At 39.6% G+C, this 19,721-nt stretch overlaps 1 protein-coding gene across 1 annotated transcript in view; it reads left to right on the forward strand.

The window, feature by feature from the left end:
* adgb (androglobin) overlaps positions 1 to 19,721 on the forward strand; it is a 344,259-nt gene that overhangs the window by 238,801 nt on the left and 85,737 nt on the right. Inside the window, exons 17-19 of the mRNA XM_060831153.1 lie at positions 331 to 605; positions 6,640 to 6,778; positions 11,366 to 11,507. Coding sequence (XP_060687136.1) covers positions 331 to 605; positions 6,640 to 6,778; positions 11,366 to 11,507 — 556 coding nt within the window. The remainder of the gene's footprint in view (positions 1 to 330; positions 606 to 6,639; positions 6,779 to 11,365; positions 11,508 to 19,721) is intronic.

A 19,721-nucleotide genomic window follows, 5' to 3' on the forward strand; every position in this document is an offset into this window, starting at 1 on the left:
AAGCAAGACAGAAAAAAAACGACATTACTGTCCAAGTCCATAAATACATTATTTTGAAGTGTCCAAAAAGTTTTTGGCTTGCTGCAAGGAATCAAACGACCACACAGCCTCCTGTTAAGTAATACGAAGCACTGCTGGGTATGTCATTCAATATTGAATACCAAGATTCTTTAACCTTCTCTTAACCTCATCAAACGATTTCTTCTTATGAATCAGTGGCGCAGACAAGTCCTGGAAAAACATTATCTGAGTTCCCTGACATGTCAGGGCCTACAGATCTCTCCCCAAACTTCTACAAGTTTCCATGACTCTCTCTGCTTGTCCCCATAGCATTGAAATCATATCAGAACCAGGCACTGATCCTGACCGGATCTGCGCACTGCAATCTGGTGAGCTCTGTCAACCTTCACCCGGTCCACCTCGGCATCCCAGCCAAGGAATTGCGGCAACTTGTCTTCAAAAAGACCTGCTGGTTGCCCACCTTCTACTCTGTCCAGCAAGCTGATGACCCAGATCTTCTTTCTCCTGCCTCTATTTTCCAGGTCATCGACTTGCTCAGTTGGGCCCGAACCGATTTCTCAAGGGCCTGGATCCGCCCTGCCGAGGTCTCTACCTCAGTCTCTGACGCTGTGGTCCACCACTCAACCTCTTCAACTAGCTTCCTGGGCCTGTCCAACCCCTTCTCATGCTTTTATAGCATGGCCGAGATGGGCTCCAGACGATTACGAATCTCTTCCCTCATCTCCCGGATCAGTTATTTGATCGCTTTGAGTTCCTCCACGATGTTCTCCTGCACAGGCATTTCTTTCAGCGCTGCTGAGGGAGCTGCAACAGTTTCCCCAGTTGCAGTTTCAGGCCTGCCTGATGTTTTCAGCTCATGTCCTGAGTGTTGAGAATTGACCGTTTGCTTCCTCTTAGTAATTCTCACATGCTACAGAAAGGATTAAATGATTGTATTACCATTTAGCAATATTTTTTTCCAAAACAAAACTAAGGTGGGGGTTAAAAATATATTACGACATTGGGTCAGGGTGCAGAGCTCAGCAAGGCTGATCTATTCAGATCGCCACCATCTTGAAACCCACCTTTTAATCGGCTTTTTAGTTGGCACCTATTGAGGGTTCAGCAGAACAAAAAAATGATGCATAGTCAGTTTTAGCTTAATGCTGACTCTGTGAGGGCAGTGACAAAGAAAAGCAAGGAAACTTCAAGAAGTTAACTGCATTAATCTTTCACTCCCTTTACTATGTAAACTTGTTCTCTTCAATTTTCTGCTGAATAAGCAGGGAGAAACACATTCAGAAATAATGAAATACTTCGAAAATCCAAAGACAACCAAAAAGACTTCAGGCAAACCAAACAACCAGTGGAGTGGCACAGCGGTTCAGTGGTGAGCGCTGCTGCCTCAGCACCAGGGACCTGGGTTTGATGCCAGCCTCGGACAACTGTCTGTGTGGAGTTTGCACATTCTCCCCGTGTTTGTGTGGGTTTCCTCCAGGTCCTACTGTTTCCTCCCACAGTCCATAGATCTGCAAGTTTGGTGAATTGCCCATAGTGTTCAGGGGTGTGTAGGTTAGGTGTATTAGTCAGAGGTAAATGTAGAGTAATAGGGGAATGGGTCTGGGTCGGATACTCTTCTGAGGGTCTGAAGGACCTCTTTCCACACTGTAGAGATTCTGTGAACTAAAGACAGAACATCAAATGCAAATAACGTCAAGGCATCGTTGAAGATTGTCAGAAGTCACACAACATCAAGGTTTTAGTCCATCAGGTTTATTTGAAATCACAAGCTTCCAGAGCGCTGTTCCTTTGTCAGATGAGCAGCGCTGTGAAAGCTTGTGATTTAAATTAAACCTGTTAAACTATAATCTGGTGTTGTGTAACTTCTGACTTTGTCCACGCCAAACCAAAACCAGCATCACATCATTGAAGATTGGAAAAGGATTGTGGACCTGACTCATCAAGTGTATTTGATTTTGGACTGGTGATATAGGACTGTGATTCTCTGATTATATTTCCCCTCCATTCACATTTGTGTTTTTTACTTTTTGTGTATATGCCTGTCTGCGTGTGTGTGAATTTTAAAAAGGAGTAAATTTAAGACACAGAAATGAGAAATCCTATTCTTTTGCTTTTCTTATTAGAGTTAAGATTATAAAAATAAGTAGTTTTTTTATTGTTAGAAGAAAATCTGGTGTTGTTTGCTTTTATCCTCAATAGCAAGATAAAATCTTCACATTTGGCTCTGGGAATAATACGGTTAATTTTCAGTACACTACACCAGTGGGTCATAACACTGGATAAAATGGATGTTCCATCAATATTCATGGTCTAAGATGCCAAGTACTTTCTTTTACACAATGCTTTAAAGGAAATTCTCTGTCTACGATCTTTATAGAGCTTTCTGCTGAAATCACAATGTAGTTACTAACTCCTGGTTCTTTTAAATCTTTTCCTTCTCTTGACCTTTGTTCTTCTGCTGGATTCATTCACTAATTTATATTAATTTCCCAGCTCAGTTTAAATAAATTTGGAGACCTTCCTAATTTTCTAATCCCAATCTAAAGTTATTTTCTGGTCCTTTCACTGTGTCTTGCAGCTGTGCCTTCTGGACCCTAAAATCAATAGCAGCAATCTTCATTATGAGATGTGAGAATTCGCTTTTATACTCACCTACCTTCCCTTTCCAGTCTTTGTGCAGTTGATCAAAGTTATTCCTTTTTACCTAAGGAATCTATAATTTTATGTCTTGATTTTTCCTTAGAGAATCTCCTTCACTAAATTCTATATGCAGCTAGCTCTTTTCTTTTTTTCTCTACACTACTGCCCCATCACTACTTGCCAGCTTTTGCATGAAATTTTTACCTTTGGAATACTGAGCCTGCCTGTTGCTGCTTTCACAATTGCTGCTGTACCTATCTGTCAACAATCATGTTTCAGCTGCTGACTGACTGTCAGTAGCTTCTTAAAGCAGCAATACTCTTAAAGTGGTAAACTCAGTTGCTGAAAACATTTTATTTTCTTCCCCTCATGGTGACGTCAAATCGGAAATGCTCCAACCATGTGGTATTTTTCCATTATGAACTCTCCTGGTATCATATAGTATATGATAGTAAATAAGATGGTTCACTTCCACCTATCCTCCTTTGTCTATCCAGTGATTAGTGGTAGAGGATACAACACTGTACAATATCTTCACTGTTCTTAAATAACAAGAAGGTTACTGGCATGATAGCAATAGGTGTGACTACATTTGGTCAGACATAATAACGAGATCCTTAAGAGTTGACACAGATACATCTACTCCCTCTGAGAGCTAGAATAGAAATTCTTGTTTTCTCCCACAGACTATGGTGGAGCCAATTAACATGAACATTGACCTCTTCAGAACTATAAACGTATACAACAGATAACATGATTCATTTTTGTTTTGGCTGTAAAATTCTTGCTCCCAATGAGTATTAGTCAAAACTCCATGTACACATCTTGTTCCATATTTCTTTGTTCCATGTTTTTTGATGTGCCTACACTGCATATTGCTAAATATTGATATTGTCTCAGCTTCAGTTGCTAACTCATGTATTCAGTTGTTCTACCTCCCTCTGTGGGAAAAAAAGTCCTGTTTTCTATCCAATGGTTTAGAAATAAACTATACCTGTGGCCCCAGTTCTGGCCGTCTCAACCCCTTCATCATTTTAATTACCTCTTTAAAAATCACCTCTTCGAATCCTGTTTCGTAACAAAAAGAATACACAGTTTTCAAGAAAGGGAGGTGAATTACAAGCAAAATAAAATAGTATTCTGAAGCACAGCTGTAACAGGACAGACCTTTAGCACATATGTTCTGAGGAATAGTATCAGAATCCGAGTTTTAGTGGAGTTCAATGTATGAACGATACATTGCTGCAATTCTTATAATTACCTCCATTAATCAAAGAAAACTATAATGTTGGTCAAGTATACCCTTCCTTTTGTAAATCAAAATTTCTCTCATTACACACAACAAAAGTGGAAAAGGCATAATTGGAGAGCTGTTTAAAAGACACTCAAGCAATATCACTTATTTATACTTCCACCAAAGGTTAAAAATAACCCATGTTGACTGAGAAAACAGCCCAAACACACTGCAGCATTCTTTGCTTTCTCATTACAAATATGTCACTTCTATTGGTGTCTATTTAGGCATAATTAAAATCTCCTCCAATTAAAGCTTAATTGTGTATGGGATTCCTCTCACTGGTATACACATTATTTTATTCTCCATTTTGGTACCACTGTTCATCCATCTGTTATATGTTCTTGCAGTATGATTGATCACAGATTACTCCCTATATAATGCGAAATTATTGTGTAAAACGGGTACTTCATTTAAATCCTGATGCTTAAGCATTCGGATCATGTCTCTAAGTAACTTAAACTATTCCTTGTTCTCTCTCTCTATTCTTCTTGAAAGTTTTGTATCCAAATATCTTTAGCTATTAAAGTGCACACTTTTCAACTTGATTTTCTTGGTTTTCTATTTTTTTCCTTGTCACATCGCTCAATGTTTTACCCCTTTACTTATTCCAAATTAAACCTCAAGATTGTTTTCCTTTCTCAGCTGCCAACCCCTACCTTTCCCCCACCCTTTGTGTTGATGACTTATCTTGGAGCTCTAGTTAACCTTCTCACAAGATATTGGTTGCAGGAAGCAGTTGTTCCATCACTACAGCTTACTGCTGCTTAAAAAAAAGTCTCCCAATATCGCAGGAATCTGAACCTTTTCTACTAGCACAATGTCTGTAGCCACACCATCATCTCCTTAGTTTGACTGTTCCTGTAGTGACTGGTTTGTGTCACTACTAGCTATTCAAAGATGACAACTATTGAAATGCTGATTTTCACTCTCATCACTAATTACCCTGGAACTGCAATAATAGTAGATCCATACAAATCTTCACTACTTCACCAGTTTTGTTTATAATACACAAGTTATGGCTGACTTTTAACCCCCATTCTGTTATCTTTCCAGTGCTTAAGAGGCAAAATGTTTTGGATTCACAGTTGGATTACAGAAATAGTTATATACTCAATTAAACTTTACTTAACCACCGTGTTTCTCCACTTAGTTCCTGGCTTTGCATAACCAAGGAATTAACAGACTAATGATAGGTTAATATGATGTCCAAATCCTTCAAAGGGCTGACCATTAGTTCTGCCTGATTAGTAGAATAGCAGTAAATCCAACGCTGAAGTAACAAAGACTAATTTTAGCAAGCATAGATTAGAGGTGATACAGACAATATTGTTTAACAGGAAATTGAAACATTTTAACCAACGTGATTAATAATGACATAATTTAGTCAGAGTTAAAAATAACACAACACCAGGTTATAGTTCAACAGGTTTATTTGGAAGCATTAGCTTTCGGAGCGCTGCTCCTTCATCAGGTGGTGGTGGTAGGGTTAGCGGCACTCTGAACGCTAATGCTTCCAAAAAACCTGTTGGACTATAACCTGGTATTGTATTATTTTTAACTTTGTCCTCCCCAGTCCAGCACTGCAACTTCCAAATTATAATTTAGTCAGGAAGATATAGATTAAAGTCATTTTCAAATCAGCAAAGCAAGCAGTAGGAATGTCAGATTGAATGCATTTATAGTGTATCAAAGATGGGTTCAAAAAAAAACAGAAAAGTTCATTGGAAATAGAAGGAGAGGAGCATATTTCAACCATGAGTCATGAACCAAATGATCTAGTTTTCAAAGAATTGCAATTCAAGCACTTTTGGGGAAAAATGTTCTAAAAGTTGCAATCTGAAGACACTGATGTAATGATTATTACTTATTCATTCATAGAATGTGGCAAGGTAAATGGTTCTTGTTCATCCTTAATTGTCCTTGAGTACATTTAAATTTGAGATGTTAGATTTGCATTTCCCTTTGCACATCAAGACATCAAAAAAATTTTATTTGTTCCACTCAGTCAAACTCTATTTTCCACAGGCATACTCTTACCACATCCTGTTCACTGATCATACCTCTGCTGACTGACCGACATTGTATTTGGTTCATAATCTCAGTTTTAAAATACTGATTCTTTTTTTAAATCTCTTGATGGCCACATCCTTCCTTATTTCTATAACTGCCTCCAACTTTACAAACCTCCAAGATTCCTGAGCGTCCCCGATTCTGTCCTCTTATACATCCAAATAATTGATAGTCACCCTTCAGCTGCCTAGACACTCAGCCCTGAAAATCAGTCCCTACATCTCTCCCCACCCCTCCGGCCAAATCTCTTAATTTCCTTTATGACATGCCTTAAAACCTATTTCTTTGACTAATCTTTGATTCACTTGAATTAGTGTCTCCTAATGTAGCTTTGTGTCCAATACTGAGTAATAATGCTTATGTGAAGCACCTCAGAATCCTTCACTACATTAAAGTCATTCTGTAAATTGAAGTTATTGTTGTTTACCTGTCTCTTGCACACAGTAAAGTTTCAGGGTCTAATGAGCTGCAATGCATCCAGAACCAGGAATTAGTAAATTTTCAGCTTCATCAAAAGTGTAGTTTGTTATCTTAAATCCTAAGTATCTGTTTACTTCCTACTGGTTCTGGCTCAGTATTATACTAAAATTAACTTCATGGCATTGGATTAGTCCACAGATGATCGAGGACCATACTATCTACATGTGGACCACATCAAGCCAGTAGAAATGTTGGTTACTTTCTCTGCATTGGTACGCTGGGGTGATATCAGCTGTGAGAAGAACCTTAACAAAGGAAACAATGACAAAGGTTAGTGCTTCATGCATTTTATTTATTGTTATAGAGTTATCAGGGATAAAAGAAAAGATTCCTGAAGAAGGGCTTATGCCCGAAACGTCAAATCTCCTGTTCCTTGGATGCTGCCTGACCTGCTGCGCTTTTCCAGCAACACCTTTTCAGCTCTGATCTCCAGCATCTGCAGACCTCACTTTCTCCTCCTAAAAGAAAAGTAAGCCTATTCTGCTAACCAATTAGATTATGGCCAACCTGCACTTGCAATTCATTTTTATTGAAAATGAATCAATCACCATTGTGAAATATTTTTAATTGACATAGATTCAATCACTTTCTAGCCAACAGTGCCAGATTTCCACTATCCTTTGTGCTGATATCACCCAGCTCTAAAGCATGATGTGTCCTTGTTTTGAACTTTTGATGAAGAATTTTTTCTCTATCCCTGCAATCAAAGCCTTCAATAATTTTAAACAGCCCAATTAAATGATGCCTGAATATCATATAATCAAGGGAATGCAAACTTAATCTCCACAAACTTTCTTCATAATTAAATCCTCTAGTCCTGGCATCATTCTTCACAGAATTGCAACTCTTCCAAGGCTACTATGTCTGTTCAGAAGTGTGATCCAAGATTTAAAGTTAGTACTCCAAGTGGTCTAATCATAACTCAGCAATGAAACCAACATATCTTTTTTCTAATCCTCTTGAGAGAAAGACCAATATTCCATTGGCCTTTTCATTTTGTTTTTGCAATTCTTTGGGGTTTAGACCTGTTTAGCCTTATTGCATGGTGCCTCCAACTTTCATAAATGCAAGAGGCAGGCAAACAACACTAACTTCAACTTACAGAATGACTTTAATGTAGTGTATGATTCTGAGGTGCTTCACACCAGCTCTCCTTTATGTTGACAAGGGACATAACTTTCACGTGGCAGCTTCCTTTCATTGGCACTACTTCCAGACATATGATCCATGTTTCAAGTTTTTCTTATTATCTGTGGGTGGCACAGTGGCAGAGTGGGCAGCATGGTGGCACAGTGGTTAGCACTGCTGCCTCACAGCGCCAGAGACCTGGCTTCAATTCCCGCCTCAGGCGACTGACTGCGTGGAGTTTGCACATTCTCCCCGCGTCTGCGTGGGTTTCCTCCGGGTGCTCCGGTTTCCTCCCACAGTCCAAAAATGTGCAACGTTAGATGAATTGGCCATGCTAAATTGCCCGTAGTGTTAGGTGAAGGGATAAATGTAGGGGAATGGGTCTGGGTGGGTTACGCTTCGGCGGGTCGGTGTGGACTTGTTGGACCGAAGGTCCTCTTTCCACACTGTAAGTAATCTAATCTAATCTAAATTGCACTGAATCCCTTTACAGTAGATGCAAACTGCTAAACCCCTTTTCAAACATTTTTTTTAAAAACAATTGCAAATTCCACAAATTACAAATTTTCACAACTGTACTATTTCCAGGACATATTTACTTAGTTTACTTTGATTTGTGACTTGCCTTCTCTCTGTGAAACTTAAGATTGAATTCTATCGTATTCTGGTCTCCATTAGCTAGGTGTTCCTTTACCATTACATGGCTGACTAATCCATGCTTTTTATTCATTACCAAATCTAAGATGATTCATTCACTTGTTGTTACAAAAATGCATCACTTCAGAAAACTGCGAATCAACTCAGAAATTTGCTCTTTTTGGGAGATGAGCTGTTCTGCTTTCCCTAGTTTATCTGAAAAATTAAAGTTTCACATTTTAAGTACTCTGACTTTGGGCTAGTATGATCTCCACATTTATATTTTCAGTATTTTATAACTGAAACCAAAAATTCTGTGAACAATTCCCACCAAAGTCTTATAATGATCTTTATTTCTTAATTCTACCTGTACTATTTTTGCTACCTGCTCAATATATTGATGTATTCATTTTCCAAATTTATATTAGTGTCTTTTATCAGTGTCCCCCTTTTCCTTTCCAAGATCAAGGTCTGGGATATTTATCACCCAGTCATCCCCAGCTGACTATTATGTCCCACCCTTTAAGCTGTGTTTGCACTTCGTACTAATTTAGTTTATTTTATTTGCTTTATGCATAAGCGTATCCTACTTTCGATCAGGGAATACTTATGACCCTGTCTTTATATCATGATGCTGATTTGAACACACATTTCAACATACTAAATTCCTTTTTTAATCACTTCTGACATTTTTAAAATCAGTTGTTCTGTTGTTATTTATTGATATAGTGGTACAGTAGGAAAATGGATTCAAGGTTGAAGGTTGGCCATTACTTCATTGAATGGTGGAACAGGCGCGATGGCCGTATGACTTCCTGCTTCTCTGTTTTATGTTCCTGCGTTATAATTACCTGTACTTCTTCCTTAACCTGAACTGTTTATATTGACACAATTGATGACCTGGAATTTGCTCTTATCTTACTTTTAATCTCCTTGGCTATTTCTATTTTCACTTGGGTTTCCTAAACATACCCTGCAATAATTCCCTCTCCTTTGCAATAGTTTAAATACTGTTTTTTTAAAATTCTGTTTTCTTTTGCTTTGTACTTTGGTCTAGCCCTATTCAGGGGTGGTCAGCAGTACTTTACCTTTCTGTTCAGGGATTAACATACCATAGCACTGCTTTTTGTGGCAGTAGCAGCAACTGCTGATCATAAACACCTAGCAAATGTCCATATTGTGTCACAGTGCTGGTCTTTTTAAAAGGTTACTATGCCCTTGAGTTTTTTCAAGAGATGGGGTAATCGGCCAGGCTCCAACTAGGCTGGGTTTGAAAGGTCCTTTTTCTTTACCCCTAACAAATAACGCCTCTGGCATAAGGCTTTCATGTTTTAAAAAAGCAATATAATCAAAGGGGAGTGCCCAGCAAGCTGTGTAGCTAACCTTCATTTAGATTGGAGTTTTTGATTTAGTTCAGCAGCAGTGTGTGTGAAGAAACTCTGCTAGGACAAGTCCAACAGGGTATTCTATCTCTCTAACTTCACACCTAGCTTCTTCATTTGCAATTGAAGTTTAGCTATCGCTACAGATCCTGATGGAGTCTCTAGCAAATTTAAATGCTGAGCTACTGCAGCAAACATCTCTTTTATCACATTAGGAGTTAACTTCAACTCCAGTATGTCTACTAATTCCCATAGCTTGATCTTATTTGCCTTTTGTAAAACCCCCCAAGGTCACTTCTTCCACCTCCAGAACATCCTTGGTGACCGAAAGAGCCATTGCTATCCGAGCACTGTTTAAATCAACCAAATCAATACCCAAAATAGAAGAGACTAACACCTACCACTTGCTGTTTAAATCCCGCAAAGAGACCCCAGTCTGTTATGGACCAGGCCATACCCCTCAAAACATTTTTAAGCAGGTAGCCCATACTGTAACTTTGCTATTTGTTTAGGTGAGTGTACAGTGGATATTCACAAAGTGAACTAGCCGGTCCCAACTGCCAAGTTTTAAACAAACAGAATTTATTTACAAAATTATGGAATGAAACACACAGAACAGAAAATAGAACATTGATAACTTATCCTATCCAAAAACCTGAGAGACTATCCCAACTTAATAATACTGTTCTGAAAATACTTGCAACAGTCCCAATAAACACATCCCTTAGCACAAAGAGTAAAAATGAAACAAACCAAACCTGTTTTGAATGCTTTAAAAAAAAACAAAAGTCATGTTCTTGTTTCTACAGCAAGTTTTGGCATTTTCCATGATATTATCCTTAGGGAACTCCACAATCCCTTTTGCTTACTGCTGTTCTAAACACTGGGCACTGACATGTAATTATTGTTTGGCAATAGTGTCATAGATTTCACCCCCAGTTTATTGTGCTGGAAGATGTGAGGTGAATGGAGTATTTTTTGCACATTTGTGAGACGGTATTTTATGATCCTTTGATTGCCTGCTGTATTTCCTACCAGAGCTAGCCAAGCTCTGCTGGAGTGTGATGCCAATCTGAAAAGAGAGAATTACAGCATACCTGATCTCCTTGACTGTGGCAGCATTGATAGTCTGTAATCTCTCCCACATTCTACAAAACCTGGAAACTGCTGTAATTTCCACAAGCAATGGTGGCAGCGCAGGCTAGAATAACCAATCGTATGATAGAGATTTTTAAGTTTTATCCACAACAGATGCATTTATGGATGTGAAAAGGATATAAAATTGCATGGTTCTGAACATAGGAATAGGACTAATTTGAATTACTGTTACAAAGGCCATCACAAACATATGGAATCATAGCCATGTTCTTTAACGTAAAATAATATGTTTACATGAAGTAGTATCTTTCATTTTGTGCATGTCTTTGCAGATATTGTTGCAGAATGTATTTGTCTACTTTTTCACTTAAAACTTACAGAAATGATTCTGCACTCCCACTAGGAAGCCATATTTAAAGCAGATGGCGCTCTTGCACATCCTGTGAGAGTGCAACCTTCTGCTGGCAGCATAAAATCAAGAACTCACCTTGTTGTGTGTTTCCCTTTTATGACAAGAATAATGTCTAAAAAAACATAAGCAATATATATTGATAGGTGAACATGATTTATGACAGTACCCATTCGTAATTTTTGCCTTTCTCATTATTATCAGATAATGTGAAGGAATTCTCGGGCCTTCAGTCAGGCATGCTCATCGCTGAGTCATACTCTTGGAAGAGTCTTGCTTTGAACCCCCCAATTCTATACATCAGAACTGTGGCTACAAAATCAACCATCTTGGAGCTACCTTGTGGGTATGTGGTCATTTTCTATATCAACCAAGGAGACTTTCAGACCAATTCTTGTCCACACATATAAATTGGTTTTAAATAGTTAAAAACCAAATCAAAATCCCACCATAGTGGGGAACGTGCTAAAACCACTCAATTTTCTTGCAAGGATACATACAGATAGCACACAATCTTGGCAAGAAAGGAACATTGCATTGATTCCAAAGCAAAGGTTTGGACCAATTATCGAGTCATAGAGTCAGAGAGGTGTACAGCATGGAAACAGACACTTCGGTCCAACCCGTCCATGCCGACCAGATATCCCAACCCAATTTAGTCCCACCTGCCAGCACCCGGCCCATATCCCTCCAAACCCTTCCTATTCATATACCCATCCAAATGTCTCTTAAATGTTGCAATTGTACCAGCCTCCACCGCATCCTCTGGCAGCTCATTCCACACATGTACCATTCTCTTTGTGAAAATGTTGTCCCTTAGGTCTCTTTTATATCTTTCCCCTCTCACCCTAAACCTATTCCCTCTAGTTCTGGACTCTCCGACTCCAGGGAAAAGACTTTGTCTATTTACCCTATCCAGGGGAATTTTGTGACTTGTGGATTAAATTAAAAATGTGAATTCTTAGAGAGAATCAAAAAGCCTGTATGTGAAAGGGGAAGGGTGATAGGCAATACTGAATGTTGCATGAGGTGACTATGTTAAGCCGAGGTAAAGCTACATTTATTCATCTTCTAATTAACCTTCTTAGTGTTAGCCTCTGAAATGCTTGTCCTTGTCATGTAATGGAAACAAGAGCTCTTTGCCTTACTTAAATATTTAATTCTGGGATTCTAGATCACTTGCTGTTTGACCTGTAAAGGGAGACCAGGATTCCAGGCTGATGTATCAGCGTGCCTCAGACTCCCATCTCTTTCTGTCCCCAGGTTGGTAACTGGAAAGAAGTCAGCACTTTGCCTGCAACAAGGAAACTACTTAGAGTCTTAAAGTCATAAAGGTGTACAGCATGGAAACAGACCCTTTGGTCCAATTTATCCATGCCAACCAGATATCCTAAATTAATCTCGTCCCATTTGCCAGCACTTGGCCAACTCCCTCTAAACCCTTTCTGTGCATATACCCTTCCAGATGCCTTTTAAATGCTGTAATAGTACCAGCCTCCACCACTTCTGTGGCAGCTCATTCCATACACGCACCACCCTCTGTGTGAAAAAGTTACCCCTTAGGTCTCTTTTAAATTTTTCCCCTCTCAGCCTAAATCTCTGCCATCTACTTCTGGAATTCCCCCACCTCAGGGAAAATAGCTTGTATATTTACTCTCCGGGTAAAAAGTGAGGTCTGCAGATGCTGGAGATCACAGTTGAAAATGTGTTGCTGGTTAAAGCACAGCAGGTTAGGCATTCCTATTCCTTGGATGCTGCCTAACCTGTTGTGCTTTAACCAGCAACACATTTTCAACTGTATATTTACTCTGTCCGCGCCCCACTTGATTTTATAAAACCTACACAATGTCACCCTTCAGCCTCCGTTGCTCCAGGGAAAACAGGCCCAACCTACTCAGCCTCTCCCTATAGCTCAAATCTTCCAACCCTGGCAACATCCTTGTAATTTTTTTTGGAATCCTTTCAAGTTTCACAGCATCCTTCCTGTAGACAGGAGAACAGAACTGCACACAATATTCCAAACATGGCCTAACCAATGTCCTGTACAGCCACAACATGACCTCCCAACTCCTATACACATTGCTCTGACCAATAAAGGCCAGCATATCAAACACCTTCTTTGCTATTGTTATAACACGGAGGCTAACCCCTCTGTTAATTAAACCAAATACCCAGAAAAGCTCACCTCACCTCGTAATCTGTTAAAATATAGGTGACAGAGAACTCCCAAATTCCACTATTTAAAGAAAATAACATCAATTTATTTTCCTAACTCTAAAAGCGAACATTAAATAATAACTATTCACAACTCTAATCCCCCCTTTCTTTTTATTGCTTCCAATCTACCCAAACTCTACAATAATATGCTGTTCCAATATGATACTTACTAAAACTACATCCATTTAATTTCAAAGTCATACGACTGCTGGCTTCTTCCGTATCTTCACACTTCCAGATGAGGATCTCCCTGGATCATTTTCTATTTACTGAGAATGTTTCACATGAAAAGATACCTTTAAAAGAGAGTGTTTTCTAATCTCTTTGAGAGCAAGATATTCACTCTCCATGAGTTTTTCTCTCTACAATAGTTGCTCTCTGACTATTTTTCAAAATGTCTACATTATACACTCCCCCATCATCAGATCGATTCATTACTTTGATGTTGGCAAAACAATAAATTCAAACATGATTGGGTTTTAGTATCCTGGGGCATAATTTAAACTGATGGGTTAAATTTGAATTGTTTTCAAAACAACCAAAATTCAGGTATCCATTTCACAGCCAAATGTTACATATTTTCAATTTTCCAGTACACTCTGGGACTGCCATCTTGTCATACATACAGGTACTTGTAATCTTTCAGTTCGTAATGCATTCTCTCTTACTTAAAGGTATAGCGCATACTTTCAACTTCATATCACTTCCTATTTATTTGATCAAGATCCCGTTGTATTCTGAGGTAATCTTTGGTGTCCACTACACCTCTAATTTTGGTGTCACTTTCAAACTTACTAATTATACCTCCTATATTCACATCCAAATAATTTATATAAATGACAAAAATCAGTGGACCCAGCACCGATCCTTGTAGCACACCACTGATCACAGACCTCCAGTCTGAAAGGCAACCTTCCACCACCCTCTGTCTTCTACCTCCAAGCCAGTTCTGTATCCAGATGGCTAGGTCTCCCTGTATTCCATGAGATCTAATCTTGCTAACCAGTCTCCCATGAGCAACCTTGTCGAAAATGCTATATCTTCCAGGTCCTTCTGCAAAATACTTGTTTAGTATCTCCCCCATCTCCTGTGGTTCAACATGTAGACTGCCTTGCTGAGCTTTGAGGGACCCTATTCTTTTCTTCATTCCTCGTTTTTTCCTTAACATACTTCTAAAATCCCTTTGGATTCTCCTTAACCCTGTTTGCCAAACTATGTCCCCTTTATGCCCTCCTGATTTCCCTCTTAAGTGTACTCCTACTGCATTTATACTTGTTTAAGGATTGACTTGATCTCTGCTATATATAGCTTACATATGCTTCCTTTTTATTCTTGACTGAAACCTCAGTTTCTCTAGTCATCCATCATTCCCTACAACTACCAGCATTGCCTTTCACCCTAACAGAAACGTACTGTCTCTGGACTCTCCTGATCTCATTTTTGAAGGCTTCCCATTTTCCAGCTGTCCCTTTACCTGTGAACATCCATCCCCAATCAACTTTTGAAAGTTCTTGTATAACACCATCAAAATTGGCCTTTCTCCAATTTAGAACTTTAACTTTTAAATCCGGTCTATCTATCCTTTTCCATCACTGTTTTAAAACTAATAGAATTATGGTTGCTGGCCTCAAAGTGCTCCCCTACTGACAAATCTCACCAAATTATCTATTATTGGATACTCACCTTAGGACATTGAAACTTGAATAAAGTATTTTATATCGATGCATTAAAAAACCTTGTAATTTGTAATCTATTTCCTCCCTTAGCCAGTCCTCCTTAATTTTGTAAATATTTAGGTGTGTTAATGGAGTAGGGATGCATTTCACTCTAATTTTCAATATTTTATCAATATTTCTTATCTTTGATTTCATCGTAAAAGTTTCTGCTTTCAGAAATTGAATCTGAAAACCAGGGTTTGAGGAATGCTCTTTGGTCTACTTCAGTAAGGGATAAGAATAAAAATGAAAAAGAGTGAGATAAATCAAACAATACCGAAAGGCATCATAATGTCAATTCAATCCATATCAGCCTGTCTCTTCATGAAAAAGTGTGTTGACCTCAGGAATGCTACACAGGATAACATGAGGCAGATCAGAGTGTGGGGTTTGTCATCAGAAACTATGCCACTCGCCAGTCATGCCTTCCTAAGGTCGTCTTGTTTCCAGGTTTGAGAGACAGTATTTCTACACCTACTTCCATGATTTTTTCCACCCAACTTGTTTGATTGGAGAAGTGCACTCTTCCACACTTATTGAGAAAACTAATCTCAGTGCAGCCCCTCAGATTTCACAGAAGGTCCAACAGGTAAAGGTGGGGAACTGAAAGAGCAGCCTCCAACATGTCCTTTCTCTTCCTACAATTCATCAGCCTCAAACCTTTAAATGGCTTGAGAGTCTCTTAAACTAGCAATCCTTCATTTGACAATGGATATGTCATTCAGTGTGCCCTGCTAATTGTCAGTGAAATTGGATATTGGTATTAACACCATTGCTCCAGGAAAAGACTTCAGCAAAACATGCCCTCCAGGGAATCGGTTGCACTACCTGGAAATGGTTCTTTCATTCTAGAAGGGAGTAAATCCGTACTATTTCAGTAAAGGCTTTCTATAGTGCATTCCTTAGAAATCATCACACAGTTGTCCAGAGAGGAAGACATTTGCTCCTGTATTTGTACAGTACTGAAGAAGTGACCAGGAGAAGACTTACAGGAACCTTAACACACCAGAAGAACTTTATTATCTAAAAAATATTCAAAGTAGTCCAGAAATTATTTAACTGAGCTCAACATTGCATTTTTGTTCTTTCTTCAAATTGCGGCTTGACTCCAAGACTGCAAGACTCCAGCAATCCGAGGCACCTAGTTATTCAGGCAAAATTACACTTTTTAACTGCATGCCATCACATATTAAATAAGTTCAGGATATTCTGCCTGCTTTTATTTATTATTCTTTAATGCATCTCGACCTATTTTCAAAGGAGTTCTCTTGCCTTTTGTATCCTCACCAGCCACTGGAGAGGTCCTGGAGCTCTGGCAAGTAGCTAATGTTGTTCCTCTGCTCAAGAAGGGAAATAGGGATAATCCAGGAAACTATAGCCAGTGAGTCTCACACCAGTGGTAGGGAACCTATTGGAGAAGATTCTTAGGCACAGGATTTACGCACATTTGGAAAAGCATGGACTAATTAGGGACCATCAGCATAGCTTTGTGCGGGGCAGGTCATGTCAACTATCATGATTGAATTTTTCAAGGAGGTGACGAAAATGATTGATGAGATTAAAGCAGTGGATGTTGTCGACATAGATTGTAGTAAGGCTTTCAACAAGGTCCCTTAACGAGAAGATTAAAGTGCATGGGATCCATGATGACTTGGCCACCTGGATTCAGAATTGGCTTGCCCATAGAAGGCAGTTGGTAGTGATGGAAGGGTGTTTTTCTGGCTGGAGGTCCGTGACTGGAGGCAATCCACAGGGATCTGTACTAGGACTTCTGTTGTTTGTGATATACATAAATGATTTGGATGAAAATATAGATGGATGAGTTTGTAAGTTTGCAGCTGATTCAAAGATCGGTGAAGTTGTTGAAAGTGCAGGAGATTGTCAAAAGATACAGTGGGATATAGATTAGTTGCAAAAATGGGCAGTGAAATGGCAGATGGAGTTTAATCCCGGTAAGTGCTATACGTTTGGAGATCAGGTGTTCATGAAAACTATACAGTTAATGGCAGGACCCTGAATAGTATTGATGTACAATGGGGTACAAGTCATTAGTTCCCTGATTGTGGCCATGCTAGTAAATAGGGTGGTAAAGAAGGCATATGGCATGCTTGCCTTTATTGGTTGAGGAATTGACTGCAAGAGCCAGGAGGTCATGTTGAAACTTTATAAGGTTTTGATTAGGCCACCCTTAAGAGTATTGTGTTCAATTCTGGTCGCCATATTAAGGAAGGATGTGAAGGCTTTGGACAGGGTCCAGAAGAGGTTTACCAGGATGCTTCCTGGATTAGAGAGTATGAGCTGTAAAGAGAGGATAGAAAAACTCAGGTTGTTTTTTTTCTGGAGCGGCGGATGCTGAGGGAAGACTTGGTAGAAGTCTATAAAATCATGAGATGAATAGATAGGGTTGAAAGTCAGAATCTTTTTCCCAGAGTTGAAATATCTAATACTGGGGAGTATGCATTTCAGGTAAGAGGGGGAAAGTTCAAAGGAGTTGTGAGAGGCATTTTTTTTACACAGAGAGTGGTAGGAATCTGGAACTTGCTGCCAGGGGTGGGGCTGGACGCAAATACAATAGGGGCATTTAAGGGACTTTTGGTAAGCACATGACTATGCAAGGGTATGGACCAAGGACAGGCAGAAAGGATTAGTTTAATTTGGTGTTATGTTCGGCACAACATCGTGCGCTGAAGAGCGTGTTCCTGTGCGATACTTTGTATGTTCCCCTCTTGAACATACTAGTCCATAAGTAAGTCCAAATTTAAGTCTATTGAGTTGAACTAACATAATTTGGACAGAACAACATTACATTGCTCCCTGTTCTGAAGAGAGACCCCAAACGTTAACTCTGATTTCTCTCCACAGATACTGCCAGATTTGCTCTGTTTTTCCAGCAATTTCTGTTTTTGTTTCAGATTACCAGCATCCACAGTTCTTTCAGTTTTTTAATCACATTTTTCATTCTGTTTATGTACCAGATGTGCCTGTGGTCAGGCTCAGCAGAGATCTAAATTGTCCTTCTTCGTCTGTTGTTCAAAGGCCTGATGTCAAAATTCCAGCTCCCAGGATGATCTAAGCTCTCAGAAAATCAGAGCTACAATGTTTTAGCTTCATTAACAAAACTTTAAGCTGGGAGTGCAACTACACTAATGCAGCTCAGTTTTGTAAAATTGATTTTAGCTGGAAGAAAATCAATAGTAGCACCCAGCCTGTCTTTTTGTTTGTGATAAATGCTGAGATTTCATGGTTTATATATTCAAAGAGAATACTGTTACAGTAATTTCTCCGCTAATATGGCAGTGTGATTTCAAAGCATGAGCCACCTTGGGCTGAATCATACCTTATTCTGGCAAAGTATCATTTTTGTTGAATTTCATGAAAGGTTTCACTGGGAGGCTTAGTATGTTTTCTCATACTGTCATCCAAACTCTCCTCAAATTACTACCTGCTCACCCCTATGGTCCCCCATCACACCCAATACTAATTGATTCTCCCACAATAAACCAAGGTTGCTCCTCAGTGCCAGGATAGCCCGGGATATCTGATGCTGACAGCATCTTTAAAAGGCTATTGTGTTTCTGATCAAGCTCTGTTAATGGGAGCTGCCCTGCACAGTTTGTGATATTTCCCCCAGACGTGCCAGATAAGGTGAAATTGACACTCTGGTTTGTGGAAAGGGGCCTTGAAATCCTGGTGGATAGACTGATGCTGTGCAGTCTCAGATGTCTGGCGAAACACCCAAAGGTGGAAATTGAAGGCCAGTGATCTTTTCTATTCCATCAGGGTAAGTGCTACCACCCCCTTACTGCAACCTCATACATACTGGTTTTCTGGTACAGCACACTTCACATCAAGGGCTCACGCTCTACTACTCTTGTTGTTACATGCAACATCTTCCTTTACTTGCACTTATCTACCCAATTCCCCATACCACTAACCCTGCATAACCTCCACGCTACCTATTCACTTACTTAGGACACCAGACATTTTCTCCCATCTGCATCCATACTAGCAGCAATACCACCAATTTTTATCTCATTCAGACCCTCCCTTTCTCTCATTCCGGGAGAAAACAGCTCGCAATACAGCAGAAAGAACCAAGATGGGTGGTGAGGTGCCAAGCATTCGACTCCTCATCCCCTTCAAAGAGAGGAGCCTGACCCTGACTGGCCTGAGTGGCCAAATGATTGTGCTCAAACCCCTGGACTGTTACCAGAGGCAACCGGAATCCCCTAACTGAAAAGTCTCTCTTGGTTTGACTGAATAACTCCTCTTAGTCTTGGAGACATAGCATTTGCTTGGAGCATATACCATGTGTTTGCCCTGACACTGATGGCACAAGGTGCAGAAATGAGATTGAATAGCATGGTGCTGTTCAGCATCTTGTCCATCAATTTGGTGGATGACCAATAAGCACATAACAAACTTCCTGGCTTTGTGTCTGCTGGAAGTACCTTATGCCTGTTGGCTGCAGCTGAGGGGGCAAGGCAGAGCAGGGATCCTGTTAGAATCCAAGTAGGCAGTTAGTGATTGAGCACTGGGAAAGCACGTGGGCAAGCTGGAGATGCAGCATAATCCAGTCCATGAGCTAGGTGCCCACGGAGTATGCCCTTAAACATTAATGCCATGTA

Source organism: Hemiscyllium ocellatum, chromosome 10, assembly GCF_020745735.1.
Source record: "Hemiscyllium ocellatum isolate sHemOce1 chromosome 10, sHemOce1.pat.X.cur, whole genome shotgun sequence".
Lineage (NCBI taxonomy): Eukaryota > Metazoa > Chordata > Chondrichthyes > Orectolobiformes > Hemiscylliidae > Hemiscyllium > Hemiscyllium ocellatum.